A 19,532-nucleotide genomic window follows, 5' to 3' on the forward strand; every position below is an offset into this window, starting at 1 on the left:
ATTTTTTCTAAGATAAATGAGGCAGGACACCTTACAATATATATTTTTTTGTTGATTTTTATTGCTCAATCTCTGCAGTGTATACATTGCTCAAGCAACATTCATCACAGACTACAGACAGGAAATGCATCATTGCTTGAAGACCAACATGTATAATGTGCACAACAAGAAGATTATTTCAATTCCTTGCCCTTTTGTACATTTGTAAATGCAGTATATTCATTATATCAGTTTTGTTTTGTCTAACATTTTTTGTGATACAGTTTATTATGTTTTCAGCCAGTTGAATGTTTGTTAAATGCACTTGATAGTTAGGGCAGTCTTCAGAAAAAGCATTCTGCATTCATTATAATCCTATATAGGAGTGATCATGTTTTGTTTGTCACCATTTATATGCAAAAGAAACACTATTGCTTGCGTACTTTGCTCATTTGTTTGCTTTGGCCACCTAATTTGAAAGGCTACTTAGGTCACTTGTTCTCCTTCCCTCTCCAAGTGTTCTTTGGTGCTTACTCCCTCTAAACCTCACCCTACCAGTAACCATTACTGTATGCTTCACTTCTTGGATTTCTCATCTGTGATCTTGGCTTCCTTGGTGTCTGTGCTGGATGACTTCTCAACTTTCTCGGTCTTGGAGTCAGAGGTTTCCTTTGTGGCTGCTTTTGGAGCCTCCTTCTCCTTCTTTACTTCCACTTCAGGCTGCACCTCCTTCTTAGGCTCAGGTTTCTTTTCTTTCTCAGTCTCTAACTTTTGCTCAGAGACATCCTTCTCAGCTGGCTTCACCTCAGCTTTGGGCTTTTCAGTTGTCTTAGCTCCCTTCTCTTCTGGCTTAGGAGGGGCAGGCTTCTCCTCCTCCTTTTTAGTAGGGACATGCTCTTTTTCTGACGTGGCCTTAGGTGAGGGCTTCTCTTCTGCAGGCTTGGAGGGGACTTTGGGAGTCTCAGCCTTCTTGAGGGAATCTTCTGTCTTGCTATCCTTCTTGTCATCCTCTTTTTCTGTCTTTTCCTCTACCTTCTCCTTTGTCTTAATTTCAGGCTTCTCTTCTAACTTCGCTTCTGGCTCCTTGTCTTTGTCCTCCTTGGAAGGCTGTGACTGCTCCTTAGGTTTACTTTCCTTTTCTGGCTTAGCAGCATCCTTTGCAGTAGCTGGCTTGGGTTTGTCCTCCACAGGGAACTTGTCATCTCCAAGTGATTCTGAAGATTTTTTGACTGGGGATTTGGGGGTGGGTGATTTGGACTCTGGTGTTGTGTGTCCTGGGGACTTGGACTGTGGTGATTTTCCTGCAGGAGACTTGGATTCAGGGGATTTATCTGCTGGAGATTTTGGTGTGGGTGATTTTACAGTAAAGGGTTTTGCTTCAGCAGGTTTCTTTACTGGGGATTTTGGCTCAGGGGATTTTACAGTTGGAGACTTTGTTGGAGGGGATTTGGATTCAGGTGATTTTACAGTTGGAGACTTTGTTGGAGGGGATTTGGATTCCGGTGATTTTGGTTGTGGAGTTTTCGCTGGAGATTTGGTCTCGGGGGACTTGACTCTAGGTGATTTTGGTTGTGGTGACTTAGCAGGTGACTTAGAATCTGGGGAAGCAGCTTTCTTTCCAGGTTGCTTGGGCTTGTCTGCCTGTTCCTCTCCACCCAAAGACTTAGCATCTGCCTCAGGCTCTTCCTCTATTTCCTCTCCTCCATTTTTCTCTTCCCCCTCCTTATCAGCCTCCACTACATCTTCATCTTCCTCTACTTCCAATTTGGTCTCTTTCTCCTCCTCTTTATCTTCCTCCTTTTCTTCCTCACCCTCCTCCTCATCTTCCTCCTTCGTTCCTGCCTCTCCATTTTCCGTTACCTCCTCTGTTACTTGGGTTTCGTCTGTCTGTTCCTCAAGAATGACAGCGTCAGAAATCTCATCTGCTTTGATTTTAATATGAGAGATCTTGGGGGTGCTGTCTATGTAAGAGTATGGGCCGAGGCTGGAAGTAAACCTGGTCTCCTCACCCTCGAGCAGTTTCCTGTTAGAAAGACAGAAAATGAATGAGAATGGTAGCCAGTGTCAAAGGTGTTATATGGATGTAAGCAGAGTTTAATGGAAGCCAAGCACTAATAAAATGTAAAGTTGGTCTTTTTTTTGCCAAATGTAGAAATCACTGTGAAATTCATTGTTTATGTTGGATGCTCTTATGTCTAACTTTTTACAGCTGCTACTATTAGCCAGCCTTCTGGCAAGATGATCTTCCTTGGTTCAGTAACAACAGCTAAGAATTGTACATTAGGGGAGAGTGGGGTAAGTTGTCACATAGGTAAGTTTACACACTGTTAATTTCTCCAAAACAAGAGGCATTGTTCTGAGGTCAACTTCCTTTTCACATGTGGTCAAAATCACAGTAATCTGGGGGTGAGGATCGTTCTCTTTTTCAGCTTCAAAAGTAAAAAAATATCACTTCACACTGCAAATACAGTTGTGTGTTTACATTTAACATGTCCTGGACAAGTAGATCAAGTAGATCATGTTAGATTAAATTAAAATGCGATGAGTTTGTGAATTTTGTAGTAGAGGAAACAAGTCACCTATATGCAGCAATCTCAATATCCAGGGCCATTTTCACATTCAGGAGGTCCTGATAGTCCCTCAGCTGGCTAGCCATCTCCCACTTTATGTTCTTTAGCTCATTGTCCAGTTGGCAGATGGTTTCCTGTAGTGGTACAGAAAACACACACATCCAAATCCATGCACATGTTGGGTCAGACTGTGTGTATGCAGCTAAACTACTGTGAAGAATATGGATACTAGACAATCCTGTATGTTAAAGTGGAACTTGAGTATGATTGCTCTTTGAACTTCAATTCAGAAATGTTACTATTGTCAATTAATTTATGTAAAATAGAAGTGCCAAGGTGGGGAGTGAGAGGACAAGCTTGCCTGTAGAGAAGAGACATCACCATGGTGGCGGTCCTCAATCTCACACCGTTGCCTCTCTAGTGAATCCCTGGTCCCCTTCAGTGTCTCCAATTCAATGGTGCGAGACTGTAGTTGCCGACGGTACTCCCCAATCTCATCCTGTGCACTTCGGATGGCATCAGTGTTGAAGCGTGATGCCTCTGACAACTTGTCCACGCGCACTGCCAGAAGTGATAAGCATAATTAAAACCACAAAAACATTTCAATGAAACTGAGAAGCCACCACTAATGCTAGTTTTCCTAAATTTTACAGTAGTTAAATATTTCATAACTTAGTATGTCCATTAAACGCAAACTTTTTAAACGCAAGTACTTTTTTTACATTTATCATCATTTATGCCTCTTTTTTTGAAGTCTTGATGTATTGCTTATGAAAGAAAATGTGAAATATCAGGATTTTTTCCGTTTAAATGTCGTTAATAGAAGGTATTATGCCAACAAATACTGACAATTGACAATTTTTAGAAACCAGACGCTTGTTTTATTGATGTCATCTGCTCACATGTTATTCTTTTACCTGGTCAGTCAACAGAGGAAAACTTTGCTATGTGATTACATTCCCAAATACATTTGGTCCAGTCCAGCATCCAGTCCAGCATTTCAGATCTACTATGTCGCCATTGAATACCACCACATTAAACACAGTGCGCGTTGATGACGGCAGCTAGCTGATGTGATTTTGTGTACGGAGAACAGAAAAAATTATTTAAACATAAAATCCATTGATATTAACTACGTTCCACGAAGCAGAACTTAGATTTAATTTGTTCAACTCTTTCACCACTTTGGTTTGAATTCTGTTTGCTTGGGTCGTGACCTAGCACAATGTACTGTGGGATACCCATGCCAGCATAGTGTCCAGTGTTTGCACACTTTGATATTTCACCAAATGTAGGGTGGCATCCTGATAGCTTTAGCACACTCTTTTATACAGCTATGGTTTTGGACATGCTAATACTATTTTGACATCCTAAATAGTAATAGTATGCAATTTCAGATGCAACCAGATTCTACTTCACAAAACGGAATGCCAACATGTAGGATTACACTCCATGCAGGAACATACATTCTGTGTACACACACCTGCACAACACTTAACGAGCACATCAGTCACTCAAATCTCCCACAGACTTGTGGAAGAGAAAACAGTATAACATGTGGACCGTGCATAGGAACCACCTTGGAACCACTGAGAACTACAGGCAGCAATTGTCTCTCTTCTATATGAAAAATCTCATTTTCAGTACATTTACACAAAAAATATATATAAAGTGCAAGTCAAAATGTAAATATATTTCAATTTGCCTGCTTCTGGTGTAGGTTGTATTAACAGGGATCATTAAATCATGGTCCTTGAGCCAAGAACTGCTGGTTTTCCATCCTCCCATTACCTGGGAGTCAGGTGTGAAGCCAGTCTGGCCATCAGTGTTAATTGTTCTGGGAGAAAAGAAAACAAGGGCCAGCGTTTATGGTCCCTGTATTAGGAGGTTTCTGTTGAGACAAACCCTGCTTCTCTCTTTGGCTTTAATTACATACAGTGCGCTCCAGAATTATTGGCACCCTTGATTAAAATGAAGAAAAAAGTATTAAGTAAACAACACAGATAATTATCTATATGTTATGTTGAAACATAAAAATGTTGAAATGTTGAAAAATATATACTTTTATTTCAATACGTTCACTCATCTTTCAATGCACCTATGGTTTTTAGAAAATAAATCATTACATTGAAACTTGAGAATAAATGTATTGAAATAAAAGTATATATATTTTCTTATATGTTTCAACAAAAGATAATTATCTGTGTTGTTTACTAAATACATTTTCCTTCATTTTTATCAAGGGCCTACAAGTATTTATACCTTCAAATTAATATATAAGTAAAAGAGAAGTAAATGTTTACTCTTGATTCCACAAAAAGCTCTATGCGCAATAGTGTATTATTTTTTAAACCGAAGACAGGCAAACCCAGACACTGCATTGACCAACACATGCATGGACACACACCTACAGCTACTCAAGTCCCAGCCTCACCCTGTCACTGGCCGGAGGGAAGATGGTGCCAAGGTCTCCTAGTGTTTGGTACAGGACAGAAATTCATGAAAAGCTCCAACTGATTAGAAATTGGTTCAAGGAGTGTAAGATATGCAATGTAGCTTTTGTCTTTTTGTTGTAAGATTGTATGTCCTTCGGGCCAATGAACAGACACTGTTAATGGCATCCTCTGTTCCCAATTCTAGAATGTTATTAGTTATGATTAACTTTTGCAATACATGTGCAATCCGTATGCACTGTACACAATTTCTGTTCTTTTGGCTCTGTAGTCCAGCACATTGGATTTGAAATTAAACAATAAATGTGAGGTTAAAGTACAGACTGTCCCCTTTAATTTAAGGCCATTTACATCCATATCTGGATGTCTGTTTGTCAACATGAGGCCCAACCGTGCCAATGACAGTCAAGAAAGCCATGAGGAGGCTGAGAAATAAGATTGAAAAAAAACAGTCAGATACATAAGCTAAACAACAGGCTTTCCAAAATAAACAGTTCGGAACATCATAAGAAGAGAGCACTGGTGAGCTCAGCAATGTGGCTGAAAGCCAAATTCTTGACCAAAGAATTCTCACCATAATGAAGAAAAGAAAACCAAACTCCTGTCCAACAGGTCAGAATCACTCTTCAGATGACTACTCTCTCACAAACAGATTTACAGAGGCTACACTGTAAGATGCAAAGCACTAGTAAGTTGCAAAAACGCGATGGCCAGGTTACAGCTTGCTAAGAAGTACCTAAACGAGCCTGCAGGGTTCTGGAAAAAAAGGTATTCTGGACAGTTGATACAAAGATGGACTTGTATCTGAGTGATGACAGGAGCAAAGTGTGGAGGTTACATTTGGTATTGCAGCACATGGCACAATAGTGTGTGAATTGAACAATTCTGGGCTCTAGGAAGAAGTAGAGGACATCTTTGGCTCTGGCTGTAGAATAGTTTAGCAGCAGCAAATGCAGAGCATGCGAATAGTATCATTAACTCCCCTGAATGAGTTCAAATGCATATCAGAGAACAGTGTCGTATCACATTCAAAACAAGGATGTATGCAATTTTATCTTAATAACATTATATATTGACACACAGGTTACATGTCTTATTACATTATTGGCATTTGGCAGGCGCTCTTATCCAGAGCAACATACAGTTGATTAGACTAAGCAGGAGACAATCCCTCCCTGGAGCAATGCAGGGTTAAGGGCCCTGCTCAAGGGGCCAACGGCTGTGCGGATCTTATTGTGGCTACACCAGGAATCGAACCACCGACCTTGCGGGTCCCAGTCATGTACCTTAACCACTACACTACAGGCTGCCCAGGTTAAAATGAGCTGCCCAATAATCAAAGCACCTCCCAGCATCTGTGAATGGTGGTGGGAGTGTTATAGTTTGGGCATGTATGGCTGCCCCAGGTGCTGATTCATTTGCCTTCATTCATAATTTCACTGTTGATAGCAGCAGCATAATGCATTCTGAAGTCTAGAGAAGCAGTTTATCTGCTGAAGTTCAATCCAATGCCTCCAAACTCATTGGATGGTGCTTCATCCCACTGTAATCCCAAACATATGCCAGTGCCCTCTTTCTTCTTAATGATGTTCCAAACAGTTCATTTTGGTAAACCAATGTCAAGAAGAAAAAAAGACAATCAAAGGCCAAGAATTAAGACTAGATACTGGAAGCTTTCATATTCCAGCACTAAGGAAGCAATTTTATCTACCTGATTATTCAGAAGCATCTGAGAACTACATCGTCCAATTACTTTTGGTCCCCTAAAATGGGGAGGTACTCTGTATAAAAAGGTATGTGATTACTACACACATCACCTGATATGGATGTAAATATCCTCAAATTAAAGGGGACAGTCTGCACTTTTACCTCACATTCATTGTTTAATTTCAAATCCAATGTGCTGGACTACAGAGCAGAAAAAACAGGACTACAAAAAACAAGAATTGTACCAACTGTCCATATACAACAGGAAGCCTAATTTTAGTTGGAAACAAATCAAGTCGTGATTTTGAAATAACGAACAAGAACAAGTGTAGACTAAGTGTAACACAAATGCTCATATTTAGCGCAGCCAAGAATTGCAAGATGTGGAGTCATCCTACTCAAAATCAAACATGATCCATGTTTGAATATCGCCTACACAATCCCGGTCCATACGGCATATTTATTGGTAGTTTTTTTCTCTCTTCTTTTCACATATGCAACATAACCATAAATATAATTGTACATATTCTCATACAACTTTAATCCCCTTGGATGAAAAGCACTGTAAACCTGAACAACATGAGGTCACTGAAACCTCGGGTGTCCTCAAAGGTCAGTCAAGTACGCAGGTGCGTGTTTGAATATTTGCCACATCCGTTTTGATGACATCCGAACTCCAGGTTTTAGCCAAGATCCTTGCGTTTTCTAACCAAAACATTCGGCACAAGCCATTCCAATGTATTTTGACTAAATTTGACATAAAGACTATGAAAATTAAGAGAACATTTAATAAGCCCGAACATACATTGGTATAGGGCTAATAACACATCACATTTCGTCGAGTTTAAATACATGACTGATTTACATTTCGATTTCAAAATAGAAATAAGTAGCTTAATAAATGCTGATATTAGATGGGGCATTTCATAATACGCTACTAAAGTTACCGCATTGGCGTAGACGATTGACAGACCGCAGTTAGACTAAACTAACAGGAAATGTGATTAAGAATGCAAGTAGGCTGCCGCATTATAAATAGCCTATAAATCGCTGAAGCCTGAGATAAAAGATAAAAATTAAGATACATTTCAACTTACCGCTGGAGTGAATTGTTTTTTTTTAATCATAACGTTAGCATGTTTAATGTTCTTAATTCTATTAAGCTATAAGCTAAATTAAATGGAGTATTAACAAAATGAATGATTACAACTGGAATGATACTTTAAAATGTAGGCTAGCCTACATACATTTCGATCTCTGCAAAGAGAAACAAACAGTATAAAACCACTAAACCTATCCATAGAGAGGCAAAGTGGTCTTTCAATGGTTTCGCGGCAAAGGCTAACTGTACCATGTAGTTCCATCGAAAACCTCGCAAATTGGCTCTCTGAATAAAAGCATGAATTAAAAACACCTGCAGTCGCAACATCCCAAATAGCCGTTGCGTGAAATATTGTGCTGGAAATGAAGCAACTATGCTGTTATAGGATGGGAGCGGCATACCTTTAAACCATTCTTCAGCCTGCATTGCGCTCTTGGAGGCATGGCCATCCAGCTGGGCTCGGATCTCTCGCAGTGCACTGGTGACATCTGCTTTCAATGCATCCCTGACCTCAAATTGCCTCTGGGGTCCCTGGGTCTGACACAGGAGGTCTGCGACCTCCTCCTCGTGGTTTTTCTTGAGAAATGCAGCCTCCTCCGTAAGCGACTGAAGCTTCTTATCTAGCTCCAGGCGGGCTAGACCGGCATCATCAGTATACTTGGTCATGGTTCGGATTGCTGCTTCCAATTCCTCCCTGTTCCGGGCCTCGTCGTCCAATCTTTGCTTCAAGTGCTGAGCGTCTTCCTCGATATGCTCCTGCTCTAACATAACTTGAGTTTTCTCGTTGCTCAGCTGCAATACCATGCTCCGCAGGTCCCCAATCTCCCGTTCATATAGCTCTCCAATAGCCGACCGACCGGCTTGACTTTGCCTCAGTGCCACTGCTTCTTCCTCGAGATTCTTATTCTGGAGCTCGAGGTGCCTCACCTTGTCAATGTAACTGGCGAAGCGGTCGTTGAGGGCTTGCAGCATTTCTTTCTCATTTCGGGATTTTACGTCTCCATTAAATGATTCTAGGCTGTCGGTGGAAGAGATCTGGCTGTAGCCCCCCACGCCTCCGCGGCGGTAGGAGGATGTGGAGCCTCGCGACCATACCTGAGAGTGGAACCCACTGGAGGCAATGGATCCGGACGACCTCGAGACATTGCGCTGAGAGTCGCTGAACACCTTGCGATAGCCGGTGCTACCGTAAACGTTATCAAAACAGTAGCTCATTGCTCCTCTTGCGGAATCAGGGGCACTGCGACAGGACAAGCAGCTCTACAGCCTTTTATACTGTAGGAAGGAAAAACTCAGCAACTCTGCATGAATAGACGAAACAAGCGAACTGTCCCACTTAAAGGAGCCTCGTCCCAGTTGTTTAGCCTCGTTTAGCCTTTACCCCCAATGAGAACTGGTTGATATCAGGCAACGGTGTATTTTTTTTGCTTATGTAGCATTACAAATTGCAGTTTTAACACTTCTCCTTTAATTAAGAAAGCTGAATAATACCTACACGCCGCTGTTTCCAAATAGTTGGCTACTGCGATATTTGGATAGGCCTACATGATGAACAGTATTACGCCGTAAGCTTCCTGAGGCAATTATTCTTGCTAAAATCAAATATATAATACAACACATAGTATGGCCTACAAATATTGGGGTCCATTTAAATGTTCATATTTCGTAATATCTTTGTAATATAAATGTTTATAATTACATTTTGGTTAACACATTCATTAACTTGTTTATTTATTAATATATATATATATATATATATATATATATATATATATATATATATATATATATATATATATATATATATATATATTACCAGTTCTTTATTTTACCATCTGTTTCCCCAGTCCTTTTCTAATGCAGAGTTTAATCTAAACACTGAATTAGATTTAGCATGCCGGAAATGTACAACATAAGTAGACACATTCAGTACAAAAAGGCAGGTATGTTTACAATGGCCAGACCAGTCACACAGTCAATCATCTCCATTCTATGCAAGCACCAAATATACCCAAAAACTCCTTTGAATTGAACTCTATTGCAGGCTTGACAAAAGGCGCAGAGGTGATACTTCTCTCCTTGAGTGGACATAGCTGGTCTGGGTGGCAGTTGGGATGACTCTGCAGTATTTTAATTAAGGCCTATATTGCATTTCCTTGTGTTGGCAAGGGAGTCAGTTCGTGTGTGTGTATCCCATTGGCATTGGGGGTTGGCTACAGGCAGCCCAAAAAATTAAAAAAAAGGATGCAGCATCTGAGTATCAGATTAGAGGAAAGGTTGCACAGGACATTTTCCATTTTGTAGAATTAAGCTGGGTACTGTCAGTGGGCCTTGCAGTTTATTCTGCTGGGAGACCGGCTGCATTGTACTAATCAGGGACATTTTATTTGGCATTTGGGTGGGGGGAGGGGGGTGCATTGCGGTCACAGATATCCAGTGACAGGACAAGCCCCTGAAAGCTTTCCCTTTTCTACATTAACACATATTTTTCTGCAGTGCCAGCACGGTACCTTGAAACGTGTGCTCAGCGCTCAAAAATGAGCAGAATGAAGATTCCAACACAGCGGCATACTCCATTAAGCTCATTTCATATATGCCAGGTAAGTACTGTGGTGTTAAATTTAAAAGCTGATGTATATAATTGGGAGGCATAATGCTATGCTGTCATCCATTATGCTCTCAACTCAACCCCCACTACAGTAGTGTCAGTGACTATAGAAAGATGCTCATGCTTATACAGTGAGCTCCAGAATTATTGGCACAGAATTATATTGATAAATATGTGCAAAGTAAACTAAAATAAAGTTATTGACACAACCATTATTTTCCAACATGTGGAAAGTAGCTTGCTTTATCAATGATTCATTTGAATCAAGCTACCTTTGTTTCATTTTATTTGCATCTTCCTCCATCTTATAAATGGGATTTAAGTTTGACACTGTGTCTAATTCACCGAAGAACATAGGGCAGGTTTCATGGGAGAGCTGTTTTATCACCAATATATCTTATATATTTTTAATAATAATTAAAATATATATATATTAAAAAAAAAAAAAATAATAATAATAATAATAATATGTCATATACAGACCTCCTTGCTGTGAGGCATCTGTGCCGCCTCACAGCAAGGAGGTCCTGGGTTCGAATCCCCATCAGCCAGGGCCTCTCTGTGCAGAGTTTGCATGTTCTCCCTGTGTCTGCGTGGGTTTCCTCTGGGTACTCCGGTTTCCTCCCACAGTCCAAAGACATGCAGGTTAGGCTGATTGGAGAGTCTAAATTGCCCGTAGGTATGAGTGTGTGAATGAATGGTGTGTGTGCCCTGGCGACCTGTCCAGGGTGTATTCCTGCCTTTCGCCCAATGTATGCTGGGATAGGCCCCCCTGCGACCCAGTTCAGGATAAGCGGGTTAGGATAATGAATGAATGAATGAATGTCGTATACATGTCAGGTTCACGTTTTTTTGTCACACATCAACATAGAAAACAAATTTAACTGGCCACGAGGGGGAGTAAGTCACTGGTTACTCAGTCAGTCGGAAATAACGTTGCCACGCATACACCAGGGTCCGGCAAAACTAGGCTCGTCTGGTCTTCTTTTCTTATAGTTCAGGCATAAAGCATGTAAATGCACTCAGTGACCAATTTATTACGTAGACTACACCATCCCGTTAATGCAAACTTCTAATCAATCAATCATGTGACAACAACTGAAAGCATACAGTGTTAACTTTAATGGAGATTACATTTTACCTGAATTAGAGACACCGGTGTGTATGGAATGCTAAAATAACTTCTTCATTTGTACTGCAGCACTCTTCAGATGTTATTCTGATGCCAGCAGGGGAGGTGGATAGTGTGTGTGTCATTGTGTGTGACTCAGCAATAATACAAGAGCTGCTGTGGCAAGGCAGTTGGTTGGCTGCAGCGTGGCCTCTCAGCTCCCATGCAGTTCGAGGCAGCAGATGAGTTTTTAGGAAACTGCAAACTGAGTGCTGAAGCAAGGGGTACATTGTTTGCTATTATTTTGGAGCATTCAAGGTTCTTTTTTATTATTGAATGTTTAAAGACGAAGAAAATAACCAAACGGTATCATTTGGAGTAGAACGTGCGAGTAGTGGAGTTTTCAGCTGTACATTTAGCCTACGTCAAAAATGTTATACGTGCAGATTTCGAAGTGCAGATGGCGTGACCTGTTAACAACCGTTTCTTCTCCATGAAGGGTAATAAATGGGTTAAAAATATATATATATATATTTTGGCAAAAGAATGACTGGCGATCAGATCGATCGATTTTTAGAATTGAGCAACCATTAATCGTGCGGAAATTGGCCATAATGAATCTGTATTATCACTGTATTTATATGCGCTGTAGTTTATCTGAGATTAAAAAACAATGTCTCCAGCATAGCGGACGAGTCAATGATTTGTGAAGAACAATCCAGTTCAATGATGCCAACTGACAGCGTTGAACAGTAGTTACGTCACCGAAGCCACTAAAACTGATTTAGAATGTTATATTGGCTGTTTATTTTTGCAGCCCGGATCAAATTTGTTGTGAGAGCCCCAGTCTTAAATGGTAGAGTAAGGTAAGGTAGAGCTAGCTGTGTTGTGAAAAGGTAGTATTTAACATTACAGCAATAAATAGTGAATTAAGTAGCAACTGTCATTCTGAGTTGCTTTTCACGCGAAGTTAAAGGTTTTCAGGAGGGCAAGAATTGGTGCCCAGTGAAAGACAAAGGGTGTTTTTCTTCAAAAAAAAAGAAAAAAGATGTTCGCTAATTAATGGCTTCGTATCCAATTGGCTGCCAAACTGGTATAGTTTCTCTCTCCATGGGCTTTGGTTTAAAGCGTGTTAGCAACAGTGGAAATGCAACCCTTAAACGAGCTATTTCGGCTTTTTTTTAATTGGACCAGTTATTGTGGTTACCGTGACGTGGTTTACAAGCTGACAATAGCTAACGAAACAATCTTGTCAGTACAAAAAAAAAAAAAAAATAATAATTATAATTATAATAATGATATATTTATGTATATACGACCCCTAGCTGTCGAGCAGTATCGGTTACACACGGTTAAATGTTATACATGTAAATAAATAAATAAATAAATAAATAAATAAATAAATAAATAATAATGCACAGGTATCGGATCGGTAGCCTACTCGGTATCGGCCAATACACAAGTTCAGGTATCAGTATCAGGAAGGAAAAAATGGTATCGGAACATCTCTAAATTTTACAAGGAACACTTTTGGCTGAGCTGTATAAGCCTGCCCGGTTCGTAGACTGTCGTAACAACAGCAACCGCTTCCCCAGCACTGTCACAGAGAACCACCATTAGTCTACCTTGTACCTTGTATATGCTGAAACGGATTGCGAAGTTTGTAAGAACTTGAACAAATAATTTTACTTTACACACAGAAAATAACAAAACAAATGGCAGGCCTTTATCCAAAGCGCTGTACAATTGATGTTTCTCCATTCACCAATTCATACACACACTCACACACCGACGGCGATTGGCTGCCATGCAAGGCCCCGACCAGCTCGTCAGGAGCATTTGAGGGTTAGGTGTCTTGCTCAGGGACACTTCGACACAGGGGGATCGACACAGGGGGATCAAACTGGCAACCCTCCGACTGCCAGACGACTGCTCTTACTGCCTGAGCCATGTCGCCCCGCAAGATAACCAAATAACAAAACAAAAGCTGATCTGGAAGTAATTTCTTATTTATTTTTTCTACTCCTACCTCCACCCATCCAAAGAGGCTAGAAAAAGAGGCAAGTAAAATAAATGAAAACAGGGAAATTGAGAAATTAGGAAATTGGAAATGGAATGTTCTTGCTCCTTCAAACGTCAGTTCGAAGCCACGGCAGTTACAGACATGGCAGATGGGGAGAGGTGGATCTACAGGTCAATCATTTTATTTGTCAGTATTTCTGAAAAATAATATAAAAAATACTTCTGCAATGGATGTGCTGATGTTTCCTTGCTCAAATGAAAGATTGGGAATTACTTCTAACTCCTAGAAGGAACATTTAACGGGTTTGACTGTTCTTAAAGATGGTGGACCTCAATCGATTTCCAAGTCAGGAGCAAGAAAAAGAAAAAAGGAGGAGAACAATAAGCAAGTGTAATGAGCCCAGTGTATGTGACCAAGGACACAAATAGGCATGAGCAGTGAGCTTGTGAAACTATTACAGTTCCTGGTGCCCTGTGTAGCAGAATTTTTCCTCATAGTTTTCTATTGCCGTCACTGTCTTCTATTTCTATTATGTACTCTAAGGGCTGGACTGATATGCCTATGTAAATAGGCTACTGACTTAAAAATGGAAAAAGTGGAAAGGATACAAAAAATACATTTGAAAGCATTAATGAAATGTTTTCTTTCTCCAGGCTACAGTTGGATCATGTCGGTGGTGGCTAGCGCTCAGCTACATTTTGTCTTTGGAGTGCAGTCCGGGGTGGCTAACAACCTTGCCTATTTTGATGAACAGACCATCATTTTCCCATCTGGAAACAACTGTGTTTTCAATGACATTCACAGAAAATGTCAGCGCTTCATTCCAGGTACAGCCTATATATTCTGGTCAGCTAGCAAACAATCATAATCCGCCTGAAGGAGAAATAAATGCATCTAAGACTTATTCTTGGAGAAAGAACTGGCTAGATGCCAACAGAAATGGCCAGCCAACTTCCAAATGTGTTAGGTAGCCTATTTCAGACACTTTGGGGAATTAATAAGTTAGCAGGAGTGTTGCTCCAAATTGAACGATTGAATGTTTTTCAACTATTCATTTTTAAACTCGGTACACATTAAATTGTGAATGGTAGCCTATATAGCCTACTGAAACTGTACTGGTGTTCATGACCACGTCTATCTTAGCAGGTACTCCAGGACCTGTAGAATTTTATATATATATATATAAAAAAAGAGCCGTTGTTTTCAGAGAAGTTAGATGGTTGGAACTATAACTGCTGAACACAAATGTATCCTCTTCCGTCTTCTGCTGGTTGAGTGCAGTGATCCACACACCTTCTGAAGGTAGTTTTTGAAGGTAGAACTTCTCTGAAAACAATGTCTTTTTTTCCTACATGTGCATTTCAAAGACACATGATACCTCATGTAAATAAGACAGCTTCGGTGTTGCGGTAAGGTGCATTTCCTCACTTTGAAGGAGATAGGCTACAGACTCCTGTAGGATTCAAGTCTTAATGCTAAGCTAACACATTATGCTATATTGTGCTTTTCCAGCCAGCTTCTTCTGCATCAATAGGAGGATTAATTGCAGGAAGTATCCACAACCAAGACTTGTTTGCTAGGTATTTATTTACTTGTCGCTTAGTCGCCCTCCTGGACCCCTTGGTTGTGGCTACTTCTTTCAATTAATCCTTCTATTGCTGCAGAAGACGTTGCTAAGTACTGCAGGATGTAGCAAGGGTTTGAAGTTATTATTGGCAATATTGGCAAAATAAATAAATACAAATTTAAAAAGATTCACCCACAGGCCAATCTCAAAAAGTGTGTTTTTAAAAGTCACTTAAAACTGTTAACTGTCTCTGCCTTTCTAATGTCAACAGGTAGTGCATTCTAGAGTTTAGGAGCCCCCACAGAGTAGGATCTATCACCTTTAGTTTTTAATCTGAAGCATGGGTCTGTAAGAAGATCCCTCTGTGAGGACCTGAGCAATCTCCCACAACTATACGGCACTCAAAGATCAGAAATATATGAAGGAGCTCTGCCATGCACAGAAAAGTCAAAATTTTAAATTAATTCTAAAAATAACAGGAAGCCAGTGGAATTGGACCAGGATTGGGGTAATATGTGTTCTTTTACTGCACTTAAATAACACTTTTGCTGCCAAATTCTGAACCAACTGGAGCCTTGACAGAGCGGGACTATTTATCCCAGCATACAATGAGTTGCAGTAATCTCATCAAGATTAAATACATGCATGAATTGTTTTCTCAGTGTCTGAAAAATATAAAAATGGCCTAATCTTAGCAACATTTCTGAGCTGATGGGAGCACGATTGCACTACCTTTTTGATGTGAGGCTGAAAATGTAGGCGTGAGTTGAAAATAACCCTAAGGTTCCAGGAAGCAGGCTTCACATTCAACCTGAGAGAGTTTCAATTATGGGATATAATTTCAGTTTAGACTCATATCCCGCATATATACTATCATTGGGCATACAGGCAAGGCAGCTTAAAACATAAATATATCCATTTATTTAAACTATATTCCCCTAGTTAGCATAGTTAATTGTTCAACTTTTTCACCACTTTGGTTTGAACCCTGCCCTCCTGCTTGCTTGGGTTGTGATCTACCACAATGCACTGTGGGATACTCATACCAACGTAGTGTCCAGTGTGCTATATTCAGTGTGCTATCTGGGTAGTTTAACACACTATTTTATTTTACCAACTAAGTAGTAAGCTAGTATGCGATTCCAGATGCAGCCAATGTCTCTGGCTGTGTTTAGAATGGCTCCCTATTAACTATATAGTGCACTATCGGCCATCATTTTTGGTATCAAACTTGACAGCCTAAATTTGACAGCTCTGAATATTCCCCACAATGCATAGCAAAGATTATGTTCACTAGAGAGATTTTTTGTCAAGATGCCGATGGCTGAGCCTGCTGCTCTGGTCTACAAATGTAGCCCCCATTTTACACCGCATCCCGCAAGTGCAAGTAGCCCAAATGAATGGTAGCAGATAACACCAGATATTTACATCAAATGTGGATGCAGCATGTTACTGATGCTGCACAAGCTGTTGTTTTTAGGTATTTGCTCTATTTTTGCTGCGTACTGCAGCATAAAATTTTATGTTACAACATGCAAATTGTCTTTAAAATGCTTTGTACACATGCTTTGATCTTATTTTAAAAAAATCATTATATGAATGTGTGTGTTTCCCGAGGTCCCGCCAATTGTTATTTAAGAAGCATTATTTATTTATTCATTTAATTTAGTTAAGAAATCCTTTCCTGGCTTATTTTTGTGTAGGGGTTGGTTGAACTTGACACCATACAACGGAAGCTGTAGAGTCAGAAGTGAATCTAGCCACAGTACATTGGAAGCGTAGAAGGCTGAACTGTCTGTGGCATGTTGATTTTATGAAGTGGGACGCCTACCTGCTTCAAATGTGGATACATTTGAAAAACTATGATTTAATAGTTGGAGAAATTCTAAATTTCTGTTACTGAGGCTGTTGCTACTACATACTGGGCAGAGAGCAAGTATGGCGTCCGAACCTGTGGTTCTGGCAGATTCATTTGTACGCAATTTGTCTCGTAACAGTCCTCCTCATTCTCAGCTTAAATCAACTGCCGTGGATTGTGACCAACCATTTAAGGTGAAGGATGTCCCTGGCACAGATGGGAAATTTGATGTAACTAGAGTTAGATTTGCATGCCATAACAGGGGACATTTCAAAGGCAAATTTGTGTCTCTCCATTGGTAGATTTTGAGGGACACCGGTGCTTCACAGTCTCTGATATTGACTGATGTGTTGCCATTTTCTCCCAAGTCATGTAGTGGGGATAGTGTTGTAATTCATCGTGTTACTGGTCATGAGGTTGTACCTATACACCGCATTGTTCTCCGCTCTTTTTCTGTGGAGAAGTAGTGATAGCAGTTTGAGTTTCCAATGAATAGCGTAACTTTAATTCTCGGGAATGATCTGGCTGTACCGCATGTCACTGTAATTTTGCCGCCTCTTATTGTGTCCTCCGGTTCGTCTGGGGATACGGACGAGGTGGCAACAGCCTTTCCTGATGCTTTTACAGCTTGTGCTGTAACCCTCTCTTTGACACACAGAAGATCCCCCAGATCCACCTGCAGGGAAAAAAGAGTTCTCATCATTATGATTTTGGTAATACATTTTTTGTTATAATGAATTCAATTCAATTACCATTTATCAATGTACTATTTACCATTTACCAATTAGCTTGCCTGTAACTACACCAGTTGTTGGCTTTAAAAGTACTCACGTCCTGTTGGTCCTGGTGACATTAGGCTTGATGTATTGGATCCAGAAGCTGATGGTGTACCTGGGAAGCCTCATTATTTTATTTAAGAGGACTTGTTACAGCGTAAGTGGACGTGGGTAAAAGAGTAATTTGTGGGTGAGGCTGTGCAGGTAATTCCTGCAAATTACAGGGAAGTGTAGGTTTTCTGGCCTGGTGTAAAGAGAGATGTACATTTACATTTACATTTTAGTCATTTGACAGACGCTTTTAATCCAAAGTGACTTACAAGTGCATAGGTTCTACCATAAGTCAAAGCATCACATCCACAAACTAGCAAAATACACATGAAATGCTGTTCTAAACATAATTGTCATCATAAGTGAAATTTTTCTTTTCTTTTTTTTTGGGGGGGGGGGGGGTTAGACAAGGACAGGGATATCAGAAAGGAGGGGCAGGGGAAATCAGGAGGGAGGACTAAGGTAGAGTTTGAAAAGGTGGGTTTTGAGTCTGCGTCGAAATAGGGGGAGGGATTCTGCTGTTCTGACAGTGGTAGGCAAGTCATTCCACCACTGAGGAACCAGAACGGAAAACAGGCGTGAACGTGCAGCTCGACCGCCAGGTGCACGTAGAGAGGGAACCATAAGGCGACCAGAGCTGGCAGACCGGAGTGGTCTAGCTGGGGAGTAGGGAGTGATCAGGGATTGTATGTAAGGTGGGGCAGTCCCCTTAGCAGCCTGAAATGCCAACACTAGGGCCTTGAAACGGATGCGTGCGGCAATAGGAAGCCAGTGGAGGCCAATGAGAAGCGGGGTGACATGAGCCGACCTGGGCTGACTGGTGATCAGGCGGGCTGCAGCATTCTGGACCAGCTGGAGGGGCTTGATGGCACACGCTGGGAGACCGGCTAGGAGGGAGTTGCAGTAATCCAGGCGGGAAATGACGAGCGCCTGGACTAGGAGCTGGGTGGCTTTCTCAGTCAGGAGATGACGGATATGGCGTATATTATACAGAAAGAACCTGCAGGTTCTGGCAGTGGAGGATACTTGTGGAGCCAGGGTGAGGCAGTTATCAAGAGTCACCCCAAGATTCTTTGCCGTACGGGAGGAGGAAAGTCCTCAACAGTCAATGAGAGGTTGATTGACAGAGAGGACTTAGCAGGGATGTAGAGAAGCTCAGTTTTGGCAAGGTTGAGCTTCAGGTGGTGGGAAGTCATCCACGCAGAGATATCAGCCAAGCAGGCAGAGATCCGTGTGGTGACTTGGGTGTCGGGGGGGAAGGAAATGAAGAGTTGGGTGTCATCAGCGTAGGAATGATAGGAAAAGCCATGGGAAGAGAGTAGCCGGATACATCAAGTCTTGTCACAAGTAGTCTTGATGTTGGCTATTTGAGAAGTTGCTCAAGAAAGCACACTCACAGTATTCAGCCCTAACAAACTCATATTTGGGCATTCTGTCTGTGGTCCTACTGCAACATCTAGAGGCTGAAATAAAATATATGCTTGACAATGGCATTGCTGAACCAACATCGTTGGAGTGGGCTTTGCCTTGTCTGTTGGTAAATAAACCAGACAGGTTGTTTCCGAATTTGTACTGACTACCGAAAGGTTAACACGGTTACAAAGGCTGACTGTTTTCTGTTGCCACAATGGAGGATTGCGTGGATCAAGTCGGGCAAGCGGCCTTTGTTACAAAGCTCGATTTGCTAACGGGTTATTACCAGGTGCCCTTAACTCAGTATGCCCGTG

The 19,532-nt window shown here is 41.0% G+C and overlaps 2 protein-coding genes across 2 annotated transcripts in view; one reads left to right on the plus strand and one right to left on the minus strand.

The window, feature by feature from the left end:
• Positions 1-39: 39 nt before the first annotated feature.
• Positions 40-9,064, minus strand: LOC133140924 (neurofilament heavy polypeptide-like). Its single transcript, XM_061261231.1, has 4 exons — positions 8,213-9,064; positions 2,919-3,110; positions 2,559-2,691; positions 40-2,002 (listed from the first exon to the last, which is right to left on the minus strand). The coding sequence occupies exons 1-4, from the start codon at positions 9,024-9,026 to the stop codon at positions 556-558; spliced, it is 2,586 nt and encodes an 861-aa protein (XP_061117215.1). The 5' UTR covers positions 9,027-9,064; the 3' UTR covers positions 40-555.
• A 5,156-nt stretch (positions 9,065-14,220) lies between these two features.
• LOC133139922 (cilia- and flagella-associated protein 57-like) overlaps positions 14,221-19,532 on the plus strand; it is a 30,768-nt gene continuing 25,456 nt past the window's right edge. Inside the window, exon 1 of the mRNA XM_061259399.1 lies at positions 14,221-14,380. Within this exon, the coding sequence (XP_061115383.1) occupies positions 14,221-14,380 (160 nt within the window). The remainder of the gene's footprint in view (positions 14,381-19,532) is intronic.

The sequence above is a fragment of the Conger conger genome, chromosome 11 (assembly GCF_963514075.1).
Source record: "Conger conger chromosome 11, fConCon1.1, whole genome shotgun sequence".
NCBI lineage: Eukaryota > Metazoa > Chordata > Actinopteri > Anguilliformes > Congridae > Conger > Conger conger.

Coding starts and splice junctions, on each gene's coding strand:
- LOC133140924 (XM_061261231.1), bottom strand. CDS start 9,026: ATGAGCTACTGTTTTGATAACGTTTACGGTAGCACCGGCTATCGCAAG. Junction 3,111..8,212: donor GGCTGAAGAATGGTTTAAAG/GTATGCCGCTCC, acceptor CACTTCTGGCAG/TGCGCGTGGACAAGTTGTCA. Junction 2,692..2,918: donor CCACCATGGTGATGTCTCTT/CTCTACAGGCAA, acceptor TGTTTTCTGTAC/CACTACAGGAAACCATCTGC.